General features: G+C 40.5%; 3 protein-coding genes across 5 annotated transcripts; 2 read left to right on the forward strand and 1 right to left on the reverse strand.

The window, feature by feature from the left end:
• The first annotated feature begins 1,013 nt into the window (after window positions 1–1,013).
• fkbp11 (FKBP prolyl isomerase 11) lies at window positions 1,014–4,022 on the forward strand. The gene is made up of 6 exons (XM_072382269.1): window positions 1,014–1,365; window positions 1,474–1,536; window positions 2,814–2,901; window positions 2,987–3,020; window positions 3,156–3,226; window positions 3,773–4,022. The coding sequence occupies exons 1-6, from the start codon at window positions 1,240–1,242 to the stop codon at window positions 3,979–3,981; spliced, it is 591 nt and encodes a 196-aa protein (XP_072238370.1). The 5' UTR covers window positions 1,014–1,239; the 3' UTR covers window positions 3,982–4,022.
• Window positions 4,023–5,639: 1,617 nt separating this feature from the next.
• LOC140303502 (small ribosomal subunit protein eS26) lies at window positions 5,640–7,616 on the forward strand. Its single transcript, XM_072382273.1, has 4 exons — window positions 5,640–5,722; window positions 6,591–6,768; window positions 7,147–7,277; window positions 7,518–7,616. The coding sequence occupies exons 1-4, from the start codon at window positions 5,720–5,722 to the stop codon at window positions 7,551–7,553; spliced, it is 348 nt and encodes a 115-aa protein (XP_072238374.1). The 5' UTR covers window positions 5,640–5,719; the 3' UTR covers window positions 7,554–7,616.
• A 3,039-nt stretch (window positions 7,617–10,655) lies between these two features.
• On the reverse strand, window positions 10,656–15,634 carry LOC140303501 (zinc finger protein Eos-like). Of its 3 annotated transcripts, none has more exons than XM_072382271.1 (7): window positions 14,377–15,634; window positions 14,148–14,252; window positions 13,681–13,935; window positions 12,972–13,139; window positions 12,747–12,896; window positions 12,352–12,483; window positions 10,656–11,923 (listed from the first exon to the last, which is right to left on the reverse strand). In XM_072382271.1, exons 1-7 carry the CDS (start codon window positions 14,414–14,416, stop codon window positions 11,040–11,042), a joined length of 1,734 nt encoding a protein of 577 aa, XP_072238372.1. In that variant the 5' UTR covers window positions 14,417–15,634; the 3' UTR covers window positions 10,656–11,039. The 3 variants fall into 3 exon arrangements, with proteins under 3 accessions (XP_072238372.1, XP_072238371.1, XP_072238373.1); XM_072382270.1 differs by having other exon boundaries at window positions 15,555–15,627; XM_072382272.1 differs by lacking the exon at window positions 12,352–12,483 and having other exon boundaries at window positions 15,555–15,627.
• Between the last annotated feature and the right edge of the window lie 228 nt (window positions 15,635–15,862).

Raw genomic sequence — 15,862 nt, forward strand, 5'->3', positions numbered from 1 at the left:
TTCCGCTTGACAAGAGCGCTCATACGCTTGAATAAGAACAAGTCGTGACAGTGAGTCACGGGTGAAGGAAATGGGCCTTAAATTCACCAGCAGTTTTCTAAGCCTGTCATAATTATGTTGTTGAATGTAACTGATCAGCATCTATGGATATCTGATACACATTTCCATTTTGGTTTTGAGCTAGACTTTCGTGAGAGCTTAGAGAGTTACAATGTATTTAAGAAACTGCACCATGTAAGCACTACAGAAGCTGAAGATAATGTAAAATGTGATGACTTGATTGTTACATATTGGTCTTGGGGGGGGGGTTTAAGATTATGAAATACTACCATTTGCTCGTCTCTCTGTCCAGCTGGTTGGTTTTCATTCAGTTCAAAACTGCTTTATTCATCCCCAAAGGGAAAATATTGCTGTAGAACAAATAAAAATATATAGCCATCATAAGGAGAATAAAAAAGTCAAGAGTGACTGTGCTAGCTGTTACTGAAAGTAGGACTGACTTCCTGTATTGGTCTTTATTGCAGCAGAGCTGAAGAAGCTTCAGACTGAAGACACTGTTGCTCAATGACTATGTTGCATGCAGGTATTATCCATTATGTTTTGTGCAACATTCTTCTTTGCACAATCATCTCTGGGGCACGACATCTTATGAAAGTTAATGTAGAGGTGGAGCATGTGTAAAGAAAACTTGTCCAATAAGTGTAGTCTAAGTACACAAATATCCAGCGTTTACAAAGAGACCATTTCACCATCATATAATCCAACCTCCTTTCCCATTTTTCTTTTTAAAAACAAAAAGCAGAGCGTTTGTTCATCTTTAAATACAATCATGATGACACTTCTGCAGTCCTGATCAGGGGGCAAGAGAGACACTACCAGCGACGTGGCATCTCTGCAGCAGCATGTATCGGGGGGTGTCTGCATGCTGGAGCTGGAGCAGCAGAGCCGGAGCACAGCACCGCCCCCCAGCGCCTCTGCACAGCTCCGCTTCCGCTCCCCACCCACGGCAGCTGATGGGATGCTGCTGGCGGAATGTTTGAGGCGGGCTCTTCACTGAAACCCAGGTGTTGGGACAACGTCCACGGACTGCTAGTCCTTATCGCTACAGTATAACAACACATCAGCAAAACCTGCTGCTGAGCCATATTGGACGCAGGGGTCGACGGACGACGCAGCTCGATCGGCTCTTTCGGTGTGCGTTCTGCTTTCTGTAGGAGAAGCCTACACGGACATTACTGGATGGGAGCTCTTTCCCAGAAGTTCACAATGGAGGCACGCGTTTTTCTACTCCTGCTCGCAGCTTTCACGCGTGGACTCGCGCAGGTAGACGAAAATACAGCGGAGGAGCTGCAGGTGGAGACATTGGTGAGTTGGACGCATACTGTACCACAGTCACATCGCAGCAACAAAGCCTGTGTAATGTAACACTAAGTGAAAGATAACTGCTTCAGAGTTGTGAACTCTTGACTTTAGGTGAAGCCTGAAACTTGCTCCGTATTCTCCAGCCTGGGAGACACGCTGCAAATCCACTACACGGTGAGTCAGAGTCACTCTCAGTCCATCTGATATTGACATAATACGATCCAGTCTCATGTGTGTGGGGGGATTTTTATTTACTTTTTTTTTTTACAAACAAAGGCAGGGAGCTGCCCAGCTGATGACGAGCGCAGTTGTTGTCTATGTGGCACCGTCTGCATGAACCATGTGGAGCCCGCTGCATCTCCGCACAGCGGTTCGATGTGAATAATGAAAAGGCTCAGCCGCTGATTGAGAGGGTTTCTGGTGGACAGATTGCGGTTCAGTGTGTGTTTGCACGGTTGATGTGGCTTTATGTGGAGTCCGATCGAGCCTGTTTTTACTATGGAGTAATGGGGCGGTGCAACACGTCAGCAGTTACAGCGCTGTCAGCTCTGTCAGTGGGGCAGCAACACAGCCAGTGGCTGAAGTTGTCAGCTCTCATAGTGAGTCCTCATATACTGATCAGAGTGGAGATTAGTATGTGTGACCTGAGGCTGTGGCTCAACAAAATGTATAATGTCTCATTGAGGAACATTTGAACAGTTAACACTAGGTTGTTCCTTGTGCTACTGTTAACTGTTAGAGTCAGCACAGCTGAACATTTCTGTAAAATCCAGAGAATTTTTTAAAGAGTTTTTCTTTCTTTTTAAAAAAAAAATATTTTTGAATATTAAAAATGGAGCTTCTTTGAATTCCTTTTCTTGATGGGAAATACAGCTGAAAATTCATTGAGTCAGAAGTCTTTTTGGAAATCCCCAAAGAAGTGTAACTCCCCTGTAATAAAAAAATAATTCAAGGGTCCAGTAAGGGTTGAACTACGCTCTGAGTGCTTTCTTGTAAATAATTAACTGTTTGCAGATAAACTTTTTGTGAATACAAACAAACATCAACATCAATGAGGTAACTATTTCTGCTGAATGAGAAATTTTTAAGAGCACAGCTCTGGATGAGTTGCTTTGAGCGCTGAGGCTTATATTATCAGATGTCAGCGTTACTATTTTAATAAATTCATTTCAGTTAAACATGAAACTGAAGTCAGCAGTTGGTCAGTGTAGCTTATCACAATAAATGGAAACATATATATGAGGTTGTCTTAGTTTTACCCAAAAATAACTACGTTTGCTTAGCAACACCTCTCAAGCTCACTGACATTTTTGTTAAATTTGTGTAATAAATGCATTGAAAAAAATATATATTTCTTTATTTATTATTGTCTTCTTTCCTAAAATAATTTGTTTTCATGTGACTGGAAAGTACATTTATGACAACCTCTTGTTGAATGGTTTCCTGAACAGGGTAAACTGATGGATGGAAAGGTGATCGACACATCGCTATCCCGGGATCCACTTGTTGTCGAGCTGGGAAAGAGGACAGTTATTCCCGGTAAGTTAGCAAGTTTGTGCAATCTGTGTTTTGGGAAACTTTGTGACACCTGTGAAAACTTGTCTCTGTGTGACTTTCTCATCAGGTCTGGAGCAAAGCTTGGTGGGCGTGTGCGAAGGGTAAGTTGAAAAAGAAAAGGCCCACTGCGATGAAAGAGCTTGGCAACTGATATACAAGCATGCAGTTTCGTTTTGATGAAATGTAAAAAAAAATCCTTCGTCAGTGTGTAAGTTTTTTTTTTTTTTTTCATACAGGCAAAAAATCAAAGCCACTATCCCGTCTCACCTTGCATATGGAAAAAAAGGTTACCCTCCTACAATTCCAGGTACACAACACACATGCACAAATCAGAGCATGCTGTGAGGGACATCAGTTGAATAAATATGTGAAAAACTGCTTAATTACACAGATACTATAACACAATTCTGTGTGTTACTGCTAAGACCAACATCATGTGTAATATTATGTCAATATCCATCTTTATAATACATGTTTTTTTTAAAAATACAACTAGTGTTAAATCTAATTTACCCTTTTTCAATCCTACAACTATTTACCTTTTTTGTGCATTGATTACAGCAAGAAACATTTAATTACAAACCTTCTGTTTACTAAATATTGTTATTATATATATATATTTTGGGATATTTTAATATTTCCTACATCTGTTTAGTTAGACATAACTTATGTGTAGATGAATGACACTTTTTTTAGAAAACGCCTTCATAAACTAGGCTAAATAACAAATGTAAATTCTTCCACCCAGGTATTATTATATATAGGCTTTACTTACTGAACACATTTCACCTCATGTTGCACATATAATTGAACTACCTCGCAAAACAATCACTGTGTCCTCGGTCTGTCCCAGGTGATGCCACTCTTGAGTTCGAGGTGGAGGTGATTTCTTTATCACAGCAGACGCAGTGGCAGAAAATGGTCAACGATGTGCTCCCCCTCGTGTGTTTGGCCTTGGTTCCCACTCTGCTCGGCTTGGTGGGACTCTACCTTTACAAAAAAGCCAATGCACAGAAGCCCAGCAAAAAGAAATCTAAAGATAAGAAGAGCAAGAAGAAATGAGAACGAGGCACATAATTATTTAAATAAATTTTTTTAAATGACTCTGTTCTTTATGTTGATTTAATTGCTGCGCATGCTTTTATAAGTCTTTGGGTGTTTTTGAAAAAGGAGAAAACAGTTATTTTGTAAGCTTAGTCCGGTGTTCAGAGTGTATGCTGTACTAGTATCAACCTGTGGTCCTGGATCAATGTTAGGAGCTAAGACTTCATAGATTCATTAACTTGCATTGCAGAGTTTGCACTTAAGGTCTGTTGTATTTGACAGTCAGTATCCAGAAAGAACAACTGTGGAATAACAGCATTACTTAATTTACACCTCAAATTATCATGTGAACTATATCTGAGTAAATTATTATGAGAATACCATGAGAGGTGCACAAACACAGAAGGAATTGGGATCAGAGTATTACTGGATCTGAAGCAAAGGTAAACGCAGTCTTTATGATGTGAAAAAAACATTTGCCCTACAATCTGAAATGACATCAAAGTCTAGAGCTTTCAGCGAATTCTAACACACTGAACAAAAGCTGCATGTAACTGACTGTTGGGCTCAGAAAAACAATGAGAAGATGATTTCATTAATACCAAAAGTAAATGCGAAGAAGCAAATCTCACATCAGCATCCAGGCACATCTTATTCTGTACATAGTGTGAACGAAGTGAAATAAAAATTAAATTAATTCGTGAAGAGCTCCTGGACTGTTATCTGTTGAAGCTGAGCCGAAGAGGCCTCTGAATGAACACAGTCTGTTGTGCCATCCCATTGTGTTGTAAAGGTTGGACAGTATTGTCCATTGTGTTGCACAGGATTCCTTTCTCAGTTTCTTGAGTTACAAGCTGTAATGTTGCTGCCAAAACAGATGGCTGCAGAGCAGACTGAACCCTCCACCACAGACTAAGCAACATCTTGGTGCAGACACCGAAGGACCCACGTTTCCTCAAGAAGTACAGTCTGTTATTTCCTTTCTTGAAACTAACTCATTGATGCCTCAACCCTAATAAATTTGCACATCCTAATTGGAAGCAAATATTACAATACTGCTGCTAGTTCTTTGAAACAAGTATAATTAAACAGCTCAAGAGTAGAAGAAATATAGAGCTTCGCCTATTACCAAACTCTTACCCTGAGCAAAAAAAGATGCTCTAAACATATTGGACAGGATGTTATTGCAAAATTATTTAAATTTTTTCGCAGTTTTCGCAATGCCTCATTGATAGTTCAAACAATATTTCACTGTCTGTTTTTTATGTTTTGTTTTTATTGTATAAAAAATTGTATAAAAATACAGATATGTTCTTAGAGATAACGTCTCTGTCTGTTTCTAGCGTGATAAAGGCATGCTAGAGCAGAATAATCATGGATGTTATGAGAAAAGGAGCTCTGATAATTACCAAAAAAAAAAGCGTGATGAAGGGATCAAGAGCTTTGCAAATGATGGGGCTCAAAGCTGTCAGTGCGTTTCTTAGATAATTGTAAAACATCGCTGACTCCTAAAGCTCTGTGTAAACACATATCACTCCGCGAGATGATGCCGTTTTTGTTGTTGTTTCAAAGAAAAATAATCTTGTAATTGTTTTTATTCCCAATTAAGCGTATAGACTACATTAGAAATTTGAGAATCGAAACAACTCATTTACGAGCCTCTTCGACGTGATGAAAACATTCAGAGGGCGGAGCGGACTGCGTTTCTTCTCGTCGTACAACCTCTTCCGGTCCTCTTTCCAGCTTCCCGTGCAACATGGTGAGTGTGTGTCAGTGGCGGCCGAACAGCGAAAACAGAATAAATTGATATTTTACTCGAATACTGAGACACAGTGTGTATTATTTTTGGTGTGATAAAGACGCAACTTAAAAACAGCGTAGAGAGCACATTTTAAATTCTATCTGAATTGTCGGAAAATGAACTTGGGCCTATAGGCTAACTGTTAGCATGCTAGCCATTTCATGCATGTGTTCCGTGAGCTAGCTTAGGATAATGTCGCTGCTAACGTGCGGGGAGACATTGAACGGTTATGCGTATGTCGTGATTATTTTAATTTAAAAACTAAAACCCAACAAGAGATTAGGTACGTAGCTTTACATATGCTTTGATATGGCTTTAGACTCGAGACACGGCAGTGGTACCACGCACATCGTCATCGGCTGCTAATGGAGTTGAACGTACAATTTGTTAGGGTTTTTTGGTAATCAATTTACTGTATCAGAGACCTTAAAGGTATAACAAGTGTCGATGATTTTGTTATTTTTCTTAAAATACTGACATATCGCCTTTTGAATACTGTTGTTAAATTATTTAAAGCTAAATGTTCTTCTGGCCTATGTACTGTAATTGAAACCATTGGGTAAGGTTTAAAGGACAGCTCAATGCACATCCGTCACTGAACATCACATATTGTAAACCGTATCTTACCAGTGTAAATAAATGTAGGTACAGTTTTCTAAACACCTGCAGCTGGCCAAGAACATAGGTTAGCTGAATATACTTTAAGTAGACTTGATTGGGACAGATGTTACTCCTGTGGCAGTTAAAAAATATTGCAGCACGATACCACCTGCAATTGTTGGGCTTTGATGCATCTTTCTCTAACTTCGGCCACTGTTTTTTGCAGACTAAGAAGAGGAGAAATAACGGTCGTGCCAAGAAGGGCCGTGGGCATGTGCAGCCCATCCGCTGCACTAACTGTGCCCGTTGTGTTCCCAAGGACAAGGCTATCAAGAAGTTTGTCATCAGGAACATTGTGGAGGCAGCGGCTGTGAGAGACATCTCAGAGGCCAGCGTCTTTGACTGTGAGTGGATTTTCTTGCTAATGTCTAATCTTAGTGGACTTATGGTGACATGGGATAGTGTTTGAATGTTTACTGTACAAGTTTAATCTCTGCAATAGCCTGAAATTACGAAGATGGCCCAAAAAGGAAATTGACACAAATGACTAAACCTCATGTTTGCCAAATTACTTCAACGCTGTAGTAGCTCATGTCTGGCAAATGAGGCCTTCATACTGACTAAGAATATTAATTATCCATCATGACTACCTGGTACTTAATATTAAGATGCTTCTGACTGAATTTTAGAGGCCCAAGTGACTGTTCTATCCTCCATTATGGATAATTTGTCTCTGCATCTTTTGTATTTTGTTCTCATCTGCCTGCTTCTCCACTCTGCAGCCTATGCTCTTCCCAAGCTCTACGTGAAGCTGCACTACTGTGTCAGCTGTGCCATCCACAGTAAGGTGGTGAGGAACCGCTCCCGCGAGGCCAGGAAGGACCGCACCCCACCACCCAGATTCAGGCCGGCTGTGAGTATTGTCCGAAACAGACAGTTGGCAATCACATCTTGTCAGAGTAGCTCTACAAAGTCCTTTAAATACTGCACGTTATTTGTGCATTTGATAGTTTACTGGCCATAGCAGGAACAAATGCAAATAAAGACTTAAAGATGGCTTGCTTTATATGATCATGCATATAAGTGCAGATGTCTGCAATGAGATGGATGTACTGATTTACGTGTTTTTTTTTTCTTTCTTCCATTCTTATAGGCTGGTGCCCCGAGAGCTCCTCCAAAGCCCATGTAAAGCAGAATATGAAGATGCTGTACACCTGAAAAAGGAAATAAAAGAAACTTTACAAAACCTTAATGGGTGAAGCTTATGAATCTGTTATGTAGATGTGGGAAAGACAAGCTGGTCAAGTATTTTTATTTGGAATAGACACAGTACAAAATTTACAGTAGTTTAAGATCAAATTACGCAAATGTATAATTATATATGATACATTTAAAAATGCTCTGCAGTTATTTGTAGCAATATTAGACAAGAGTGGGTTGGTTAAGGTCAGCAAAATCCCAGGGAACAAAAAGTGCTCCAAAGGAGAAACGTCACCAAGCTGGGGGTAACTTTCAGAATAAGAACATGAACTGAAGTAGATGTTTTTATTTGGAACGAACTGCTTTGGTACCACATGCATCAGGTTTAAAAACGCATTACTGTTCGCTGTATTACACAGATAAGCAGTAAATTTGCTCCCCAATTAATAGAACTTTGATCTTTTGTGCATAAATTATTTGAGAGAGAAAACCTTCAACCGGTGTGACTATGAACCTAAAGTCAAGAACAACAACTACTTCAGGCCAGATGTTGACTAATAACGGGTTCTCGGTGTAATCAAAGATGGGACCAAAAAAAAAGAAATTCACACAGCATTAAGTTTTTTACAAAGACTTGCAAATGTTCACAAAGAAAGACGTAAAGCCAAAGGCACAGGAGCAAAAATCTACTTCACATAAATGTCAACTGGAGAAGTCGCATAACACACACAGTGAAGAAAGGTCATTGGTCTAAACATGTTTTCATCTTTTTTTTGTTTTTTGGGACATGTTAATTGTGAAATTCTTTACATTCAGGTCAACAAACATTTTTAATCAGACTAAAAGGAGCTATTGATTAGATTCTGGGACATTTATCAAACCTCTTCTGTCCTGATCTGATCTAAAACGTTCACTTTAAGGCCAGATAATCTGATTTATTACAGTATCTTTAGATCGTTAGAATTAAAGTTACGAGCTCATCATAGTGCTTTGTGACTATTTTAAAGTGAATTCTCTCATAAATCATGCACAGCCAACTACACCAAAGCTCATTCTGGCTAACAATTTCATCTCCACCTCAGAGCTTAACTTCCCCAAATGAAACAAAACAAATGTTTGCATCACATCTTTAAAAGAGTTCTACAAAACTAAGTGGAGATGTGGTAGAATTGAGCATCTAAAAGGATTTAATGTCAGCAAAGAGAAGTAACCTGCATGTACAAAGATAATGACTGACCTAAATTTTCCATCTCATCACTATAGCAGGGAAAAGTGCATAACAGCAGCAAATAGTGGTTCTTTGGCTCAGCTATGAAGAAGTTATGCGGGTCTGTAAGGACCCACACTCATGCTGATCTGAAACTATAAAAACAGACTACTATTTTTCTCCCTTTCATAAAAAAAACCTAGACAACCACTAAAACCGTGAGAATCAATAGATAACTGGGTTCTTTCTGTTAGTTTTATGAACGGTTTCTCTGTTCTGTCTAATATTCATTAGGAGCCTAAAATGCTTTGGAAAAAACATCGGGACAATCATATACACTGCTGTCTGCTCAACGGAAAAGCTAAATGCCTCAAGTCAGCCGATCATTTTCACCTTTGTCAGCGTTTTTTCAGCCTTTTTTTTTTTACCCCCGAATTTCAACATATTTATTCATTAGTTTGTCCCAACAAAATGAGCGGGCACCGCGCGTCACTTATCTTTGCTGCTATTAATATCTACGAATCCAATACCAATCTACAAATTTCCTGTTTATCAGTCATTAAGCCTCAATCGCTGCGACCAAATCTGCGAGTCTTAACTTTTGAAGTGTCGAGCAACCTTCTGGCCAATAAACTTCTGATGCTTCACCTGAGTAAAAGTTAAAAAAAAAAAACAACAGAGGGCTTGAAAAGCAATCTTTCAAAACACAAAGGAAAAAGAATCTGACAGCGTTAAGATACATTTCTCTTGGCATACATTTAATTTCTGCACAAATTACCAAGACAGGATAATTTATCAATCGATCAGAAGCGCAAAACAGATTATAAAAACATCAATGACTTATGATCCTGAAGGGATTTCACTTGTAAGGACAGTGGTGCTCAGCCACAGAACACTGCACTCAGGTTACAGCTTTAAAATGGCATGCGCCTTTGAATTGTATCCGACAAAGGAACTGAAAATCAGCCTCATGTTTGTTGAGCGGGACTGCAAAAGCTACAATTTAAAGACTGAATTATTCTGCAACTTAAGACCTGGAGCATCACAAGATCCGAGATCTGCTTGGAAACACGGGGGCTGGTAGATCCGATTCTCCCGTCTGGTTAACACAGCGAAGACAAGGCACGATACAATGACAAAACATCAAACTCATGTTTAAATATACTATAAATAGATCTGTTAAATATTAGTGTTGCTTCTGTGGTTTAATTTAGCTTTGAAACAGAAACTAAAAAGAAAAAAAAAAGACCATTGAATCTCTAGGCAATCTCTTAAAATTGTGGCAGTGATGTCTGAACCCTTTACCACGAGAGCATGAACGTTCCACAAGTTTTTGTCCTCGTGCTATGAGAGAAATGTGCAGGTGGTCAATGTATACCATAAAACAGTTTAATGTAAATCAGAGAATTCTGGCAGGTATCAGTGCAACAAAAGCAATCATAGAAAAGAAAAAAAACAAAAACAATTCATACGCCAGTCCACATGGCATGAACACAAATAAACACCTTCATTTTCTACTGAACTCATCTCTCACACACACACACAAACATATAAATCTTTTCATATCATTTGTAAATATCAAAGTGCAATTCGAATTCAAGGAGAGCCCCCCCCCAAAAAACATTTAAGTCTATCGAACTAATCATGACCTGGTCTTGAGTTTGGTCTGCACTTTATTATTTGATGAAGCAATGTCTGTACGGGATAAACCGAAACTTGGGAAGAAAATAAAAACAAAACGTTAGAGAAGAAGCATCATTCATAATTAATTTGCAAAAGGTCCTTTTCGAACACGTAGAAATCTGTACACATCCACTGCTGACAAGCTTACAAACTGTATTTGGATTTGGAAGTCGCCTCCGCTAAAGTGCTCAAGACGGTATATGAAGGTTATGAACAAAATCCTACCGTAATTTTCCTACCATATTTTGTGCATCGAGTTTGAATCCTGAATTTTGGAGCAAGGCACATGTGTGGGTGATAAAAGTGCATTGGCTCTTCACATACTTTGGAACGCCTTTAATTAAAGTTGCATTTTAAATCTATTTGTTGTTGAAGCAGTGCTGAAAGTACTCAGGACCACGAATATGATTTTAGAGATGTCAAAATGGACTTCCTATCGTGCCAAGTGCGCCAGTGCCTGTTTAAATATTTAAGTATCTTATGCCATCGCTGACTCCTTCAGCTCAAGTGCAGACCAAACTCAGCCAGGTTCTCGTCTCAGTGTAAAAACAGCTCTGGGTGAAGCAGGTTGTCCAGTTTTTGTCCTCAATCCATGATGTGCTCGCCACGGACAATGTGGGAAGAGAATTCATAGCGGTCCTGGCTGCGATGACCACAGATGTTACACTCAAAAGGCTGGCGAAAGCCATGGCAGCCCATGTGGATGGTAAACATGACGTGGTCCAAGAAAATCAACCGGCAGTGCTCACAACGAAAAGAACGCACAGCTCGACCCTCTCCATCTACAACCCGAAAAGCCTCCCTGGAGGTGGAGGAGGGTGCTGTGGGCGAGCTGGGGGTTGGAGCAGCGGCAGGAGGTGGGAGGACGGAGTGTCCTACATCTTCTCTTTCCACCTCCCGGTCTTTGGCGTGGCTTGGGCTGTGTCTGTCCCGGTTCCTGTGGTTTGAAATGGGAGGAGGTCTTGGGATATGGTTATTGGAAAGGAGGAGGTGGTGCCCGTTGTTACTGTGCAAGGCTGGAATAGGAGCAGTGCTGTTGCACAGCTCATCTGGCATACTTTCAGTGTCCGTAGAGTCCTGGCAACCATTGCTAGGTGATGGTGCGTGACTTCGTCCAGCAGGGAGGTCTTCGTGACCCTCCGCTGCCTCCCTTCCTCCTACACTCACAGTTCCAAGCCCAACACCTGTCCCTGTGCAATCCAACCTCGGGCCGAGAGTGACGGAAGTGTGAGTGGAGCTGTGGGTCGGTCTGAGTTCTGATACACATGAAAGGTGAGTGGTGGGAAGGCGTAGGGGCCTCAGTGTGTCTGATACCCCTCCTCGTCCATTACCTGCTACCCCTGCGTATTCTCCTCCAAACCCAGTAAAGTGTGGGGCATCAAGGTCCCCTGCCTGCATGTCTCCATCTTTATCCAAACCGCCAGTCTCGTAAGGTGCATCTGCGAGGCTGAGGCGTATGTGCTTCTGCCCTGTAACATATAGACACGGCTTCATGAAGCTTTAAAATGAAGGTCTATGCGAGATATCGCATCAACATTTTCTGAGGTAGAAGACAAATCATTTCAACGCTTGACTCAGATAAATAAAAAGCCTGCATTCACTGTAAAATATCTAATGGGTTTGGTAACTATGTTGTTGAACCGACACAACAGTAAAGCTTTACTTCTATTTCAGAGAAATAACCGGCATGTATGGGTGAGGGCAGCTCTGTTACAACCAAATAATGCTGCCAAGCTATGTCAAACCACACAACTATGATACATAAAATATCAGAAACTGGTGGTCACATCATGAGGACAGAAAGAGTTTTTGATAATGCGTGGGGTGTTGCATTTTAAGCAGTGGACATCGATTTGTTAGTTTCTTAAAACCGTCCACACGGTGACCAAATGCTCACCTACAAATTTTTGTGGTGTGGATCTCTTGCGTTTGGTGATGCTGTTGGCGAGCCGATCAATAAATGCCATCTTGTCTGAGGAGGGCTGTAGCAGAGAGTCTGGTATAAACTCTAGTTCTCTCATCTCCTCTCCTGCACAGAGTACAAACAAACTGTAACGTTAATTTGGGAGGCTTTTTTTTTTTATAACCCAAACAGAATTTCTAATAAATCCTAGTTTCCCTAAAAATCTAAACCACCATTTGAAACTCAACGTGGTTTTTGACTGGAGGATTCACTGCTTAACCTTTTCAAGGAGGAAGACTACATTTCGAACTCAGATGCTGTAACAACACCTTGTGGAACGGGGACACTGGTGTAACAATTTATGGATGACGTAATCATTTATACCACACCTGGATTCTGTGCACTGTTTGGTGGGTGCGACTCCAGACTCTGCAAGTAGCTGTGGCAGCGCTCGAGGTGCTCCTCCAGGGTGCTCTGCTGCTTGTAACTACGACCGCAATAACTGCATTTATACGGCTTTCCAACAGTTGGAGAGGACACTGCAGATGAAGGAAGATGACGGTGTTATAATGGCAACTATACAGCTATATTAGTAAAACATTATTCTGTCCTACCTGCATGAGTGCGAAGGTGGCCTGTAAGGGCGTCTCGTCTGCGGCAGGCATAGCTGCAGAAGGGACATTTGAAAGGCTTCTCCCCCGAGTGCAGCTTGATGTGACGGAGCAGATTACCCTTTTGGGTGAATGAAGCGCCACACTGATTGCACTGAAATGGTCGTTCACCTGTGGATATGTCAAATCTGTCAGTCAACTACAACGACAGTAATTGCCACACAGTCTCATTACATCAAGTCGCATGTCAGAAAGTGCAAGTATGCCAGGGCATTCAAAATAGTAACTATGATCATTTTGGGCCAATCTTCTTCCACAAAGACTCCCTCTGATTAAATTCCAAATGACATTGTTTATATGCTAGAAGACATCCTGTGAAACCCAACGCTTTGTTGAGCATGTTTGCCTAAGAGTTGCACTTTCAATCAACAGGGTGGCCAGAGCAACCAATCCAGAACACGGTTTGGGTGATAATAACCAAAATGACAAACTGCTTGTTGGCATGGACAAGCCAAAACTCGTCATTTTTTTTAAGGTATTAAATCAGAGAGGGGGTTTAGTTTCAAATAAGTTAATCCAAGCAAGGCTCTGCATAGGGAATATTTTTCCCTTGTGTCTTATCCCATATTTCTAAGATCATTTTAACGATACCTTAACAGAAGGTAGGTTCTTTGTATATTAGCAATGGCATAAGATACATCAAATCAGTCACCTGTATGGCTGCGTTTGTGCACCATGAGAACATTGGGACCAATGCAGATCATTCCACAAATGTCACACTTGAGCTTTCCATTTGGCAGTCTGGTGGCTCCGCTTGGCATGGTTTCAGGATTGGTGAGTTCCCTGTAGCCTCCACCAGACTCCGATCCCTGTCCTGCATCTCCTTCCTCTGTCCGCTCCCCTCTTTCATCCTCAGTACTGCGACCTGGGTCTTCATCACTGTACAACTCCACTTTAATGCAGTTACCTATGGAACAAAGTAGCCATGTAGAGGAAGGATTTGTCATTAATCATGCAAGCTTCAATAGTAACTTTATCATACAGTCACATAATCAAATATATGAAGTGTAATTAGAGAAAGAAAGTTTGTACACCCTTGAAAACACATGATATTTCATAGAAAGAGTAACAGACAGCTGGAAATTATTACAAATAAAGATGGCTTAATCCCCCACTGACCACTAAGGGAGTGACTTGGAGAGTTCTCCTTGCTATTTGGGGTGCTCACTGTTGGACCTCCGAGGGCCCCAGAAAACTCTCTTTCCATCGAGGAGTCTCCACTCGCTGCAACCACAAAGAATGACAAAATCAATATCTATTCTATTTTAAATTTTAAATATCATATAAATATATATATATCACATCAACCTTAGAAAGTAGGTGTATCGTCCATTAAATAGACATTTACCTGATATGTTGAACCGGCCATTACAGTCATCAACATCCATACTATATCAAAATGAATCCTGATATGACATTTATGTCAGAAGTGAATCCTTTCTCACTCACAATCACTCACTACACTGATTCACTCAAGCATAACTGAACAGGACTACATCCAGTACCTCCATTTATCTAAAAAGGAATACGTGGAGAACTGTAGGTAGGTCTAACTTCACGACAAAAACGGAATTCCCAGACGTGCATAAAGTTCAGTTAATGTATTCAAATATAATTCACATAAATCAGATTTTAAATCAGACAACCCCAGCTTCCAAGAAAATAAAATAATAGCACGAATGCTGAACTACAACAAACTATCATTAACTTATTGGTGCGGTGCTACCGGAAAAAAAAGCCCATTCATTTTGGACAGTAACAATGTTTCTAACAACAGAATTAGCTTGTAATGCGAACGATAATGCGCTGAAGATTAGCTCATGTGGGTCAATTAATCTTATCAGAAATTAAAACCTGAACGCCTACGTTTCAGACGAAAATAACCTTACCATTTAAAGACAAGACTCAACAACCCTCGACAACTTAAATAAAGGAAGCTAAAGTTCTCGTCATCGCATGTCAAGTTTGTCTTTGATAATTTACTCTGACATCATTGTACAGAAAGACAGTGTTACCAGCATTTACATAACGGTAGCGTTGAGGTAACCTAAGTTTACGGCCTTGGTGGCTAACGGAAATGATCGTTTGCCAAGTTAGCTAAACTCAGCACCACAACGTTACAGCAATCTGGCATCATCGACAGATTGCTAAAAAGCAAAGAGCAAAGTTACAGTTAAACATTAAAACAAACGGCACTCAGACATAATACTGTTTTCTGTCAATAACTCACTGACTATCGCTAAACTGGATATGCAGGTCTGTTCGACGTCATGTTTAAGACTAGCATAACAAACCACCGTTAGCCAGAACCATCTTGGTTAGCTAGCCAACACAGCCAATGTTTCCTTAACGGTTGCTATGGCACCCACCGCCACCCAAAAATGCTACGACTAGCTCGTCAGTGGTCTGCCTGCTAGCTAGACCTTACTGAAGCCTAAAACTGACTTTTGTTTGACAAAAAAAAAATCCGGAGGCAGCTAACTATAACTTTTAAACTGTCCAGTGCGCAAGCGCCTATTGCATTACCTGTCCCTGTCAGGGCCGTTTCAGTGAGGTTATTCTGAATTTTCATCTGCCTGTTTAAGACGGCAACATATCCCGGAAGGGTTTACCCCAGAGCTGCAAATGATTTCCGGGTCATAGTGTTTTAGTAATTTTTAGGACACTAAAACAGTGCTCTATTTTATTTTTATGTGAAAACTGTATCTTGTTCATATGCATTTATGTTGCTCGAAGATATATTTGAGTCGGACCATTCAGTGTTTTGTAAGTGACCAGTTCAAAATCCAGCATCTGTGAAACTATTAGGCTACATTAGTGCACATGCCATGAGT

This window comes from Leuresthes tenuis, unplaced genomic scaffold (genome assembly GCF_036924035.1).
Source record: "Leuresthes tenuis unplaced genomic scaffold, fLeuTen1.0.hap1 SCAF_3, whole genome shotgun sequence".
NCBI classification, from domain to species: domain Eukaryota; kingdom Metazoa; phylum Chordata; class Actinopteri; order Atheriniformes; family Atherinopsidae; genus Leuresthes; species Leuresthes tenuis.

Coding starts and splice junctions, on each gene's coding strand:
- fkbp11 (XM_072382269.1), top strand. CDS start 1,240: ATGGGAGCTCTTTCCCAGAAGTTCACAATGGAGGCACGCGTTTTTCTA. Junction 2,902..2,986: donor AAAGAGGACAGTTATTCCCG/GTAAGTTAGCAA, acceptor CTTTCTCATCAG/GTCTGGAGCAAAGCTTGGTG. Junction 3,021..3,155: donor TTGGTGGGCGTGTGCGAAGG/GTAAGTTGAAAA, acceptor TTTTTCATACAG/GCAAAAAATCAAAGCCACTA.
- LOC140303502 (XM_072382273.1), top strand. Junction 6,769..7,146: donor AGAGGCCAGCGTCTTTGACT/GTGAGTGGATTT, acceptor TCCACTCTGCAG/CCTATGCTCTTCCCAAGCTC. Junction 7,278..7,517: donor CACCCAGATTCAGGCCGGCT/GTGAGTATTGTC, acceptor CCATTCTTATAG/GCTGGTGCCCCGAGAGCTCC.
- LOC140303501 (XM_072382270.1), bottom strand. CDS start 15,600: ATGAAAATTCAGAATAACCTCACTGAAACGGCCCTGACAGGGACAG. Junction 13,936..14,147: donor TCCAAGTCACTCCCTTAGTG/GTCAGTGGGGGA, acceptor TTTGTTCCATAG/GTAACTGCATTAAAGTGGAG. Junction 13,140..13,680: donor GCACAAACGCAGCCATACAG/GTGACTGATTTG, acceptor ACATATCCACAG/GTGAACGACCATTTCAGTGC.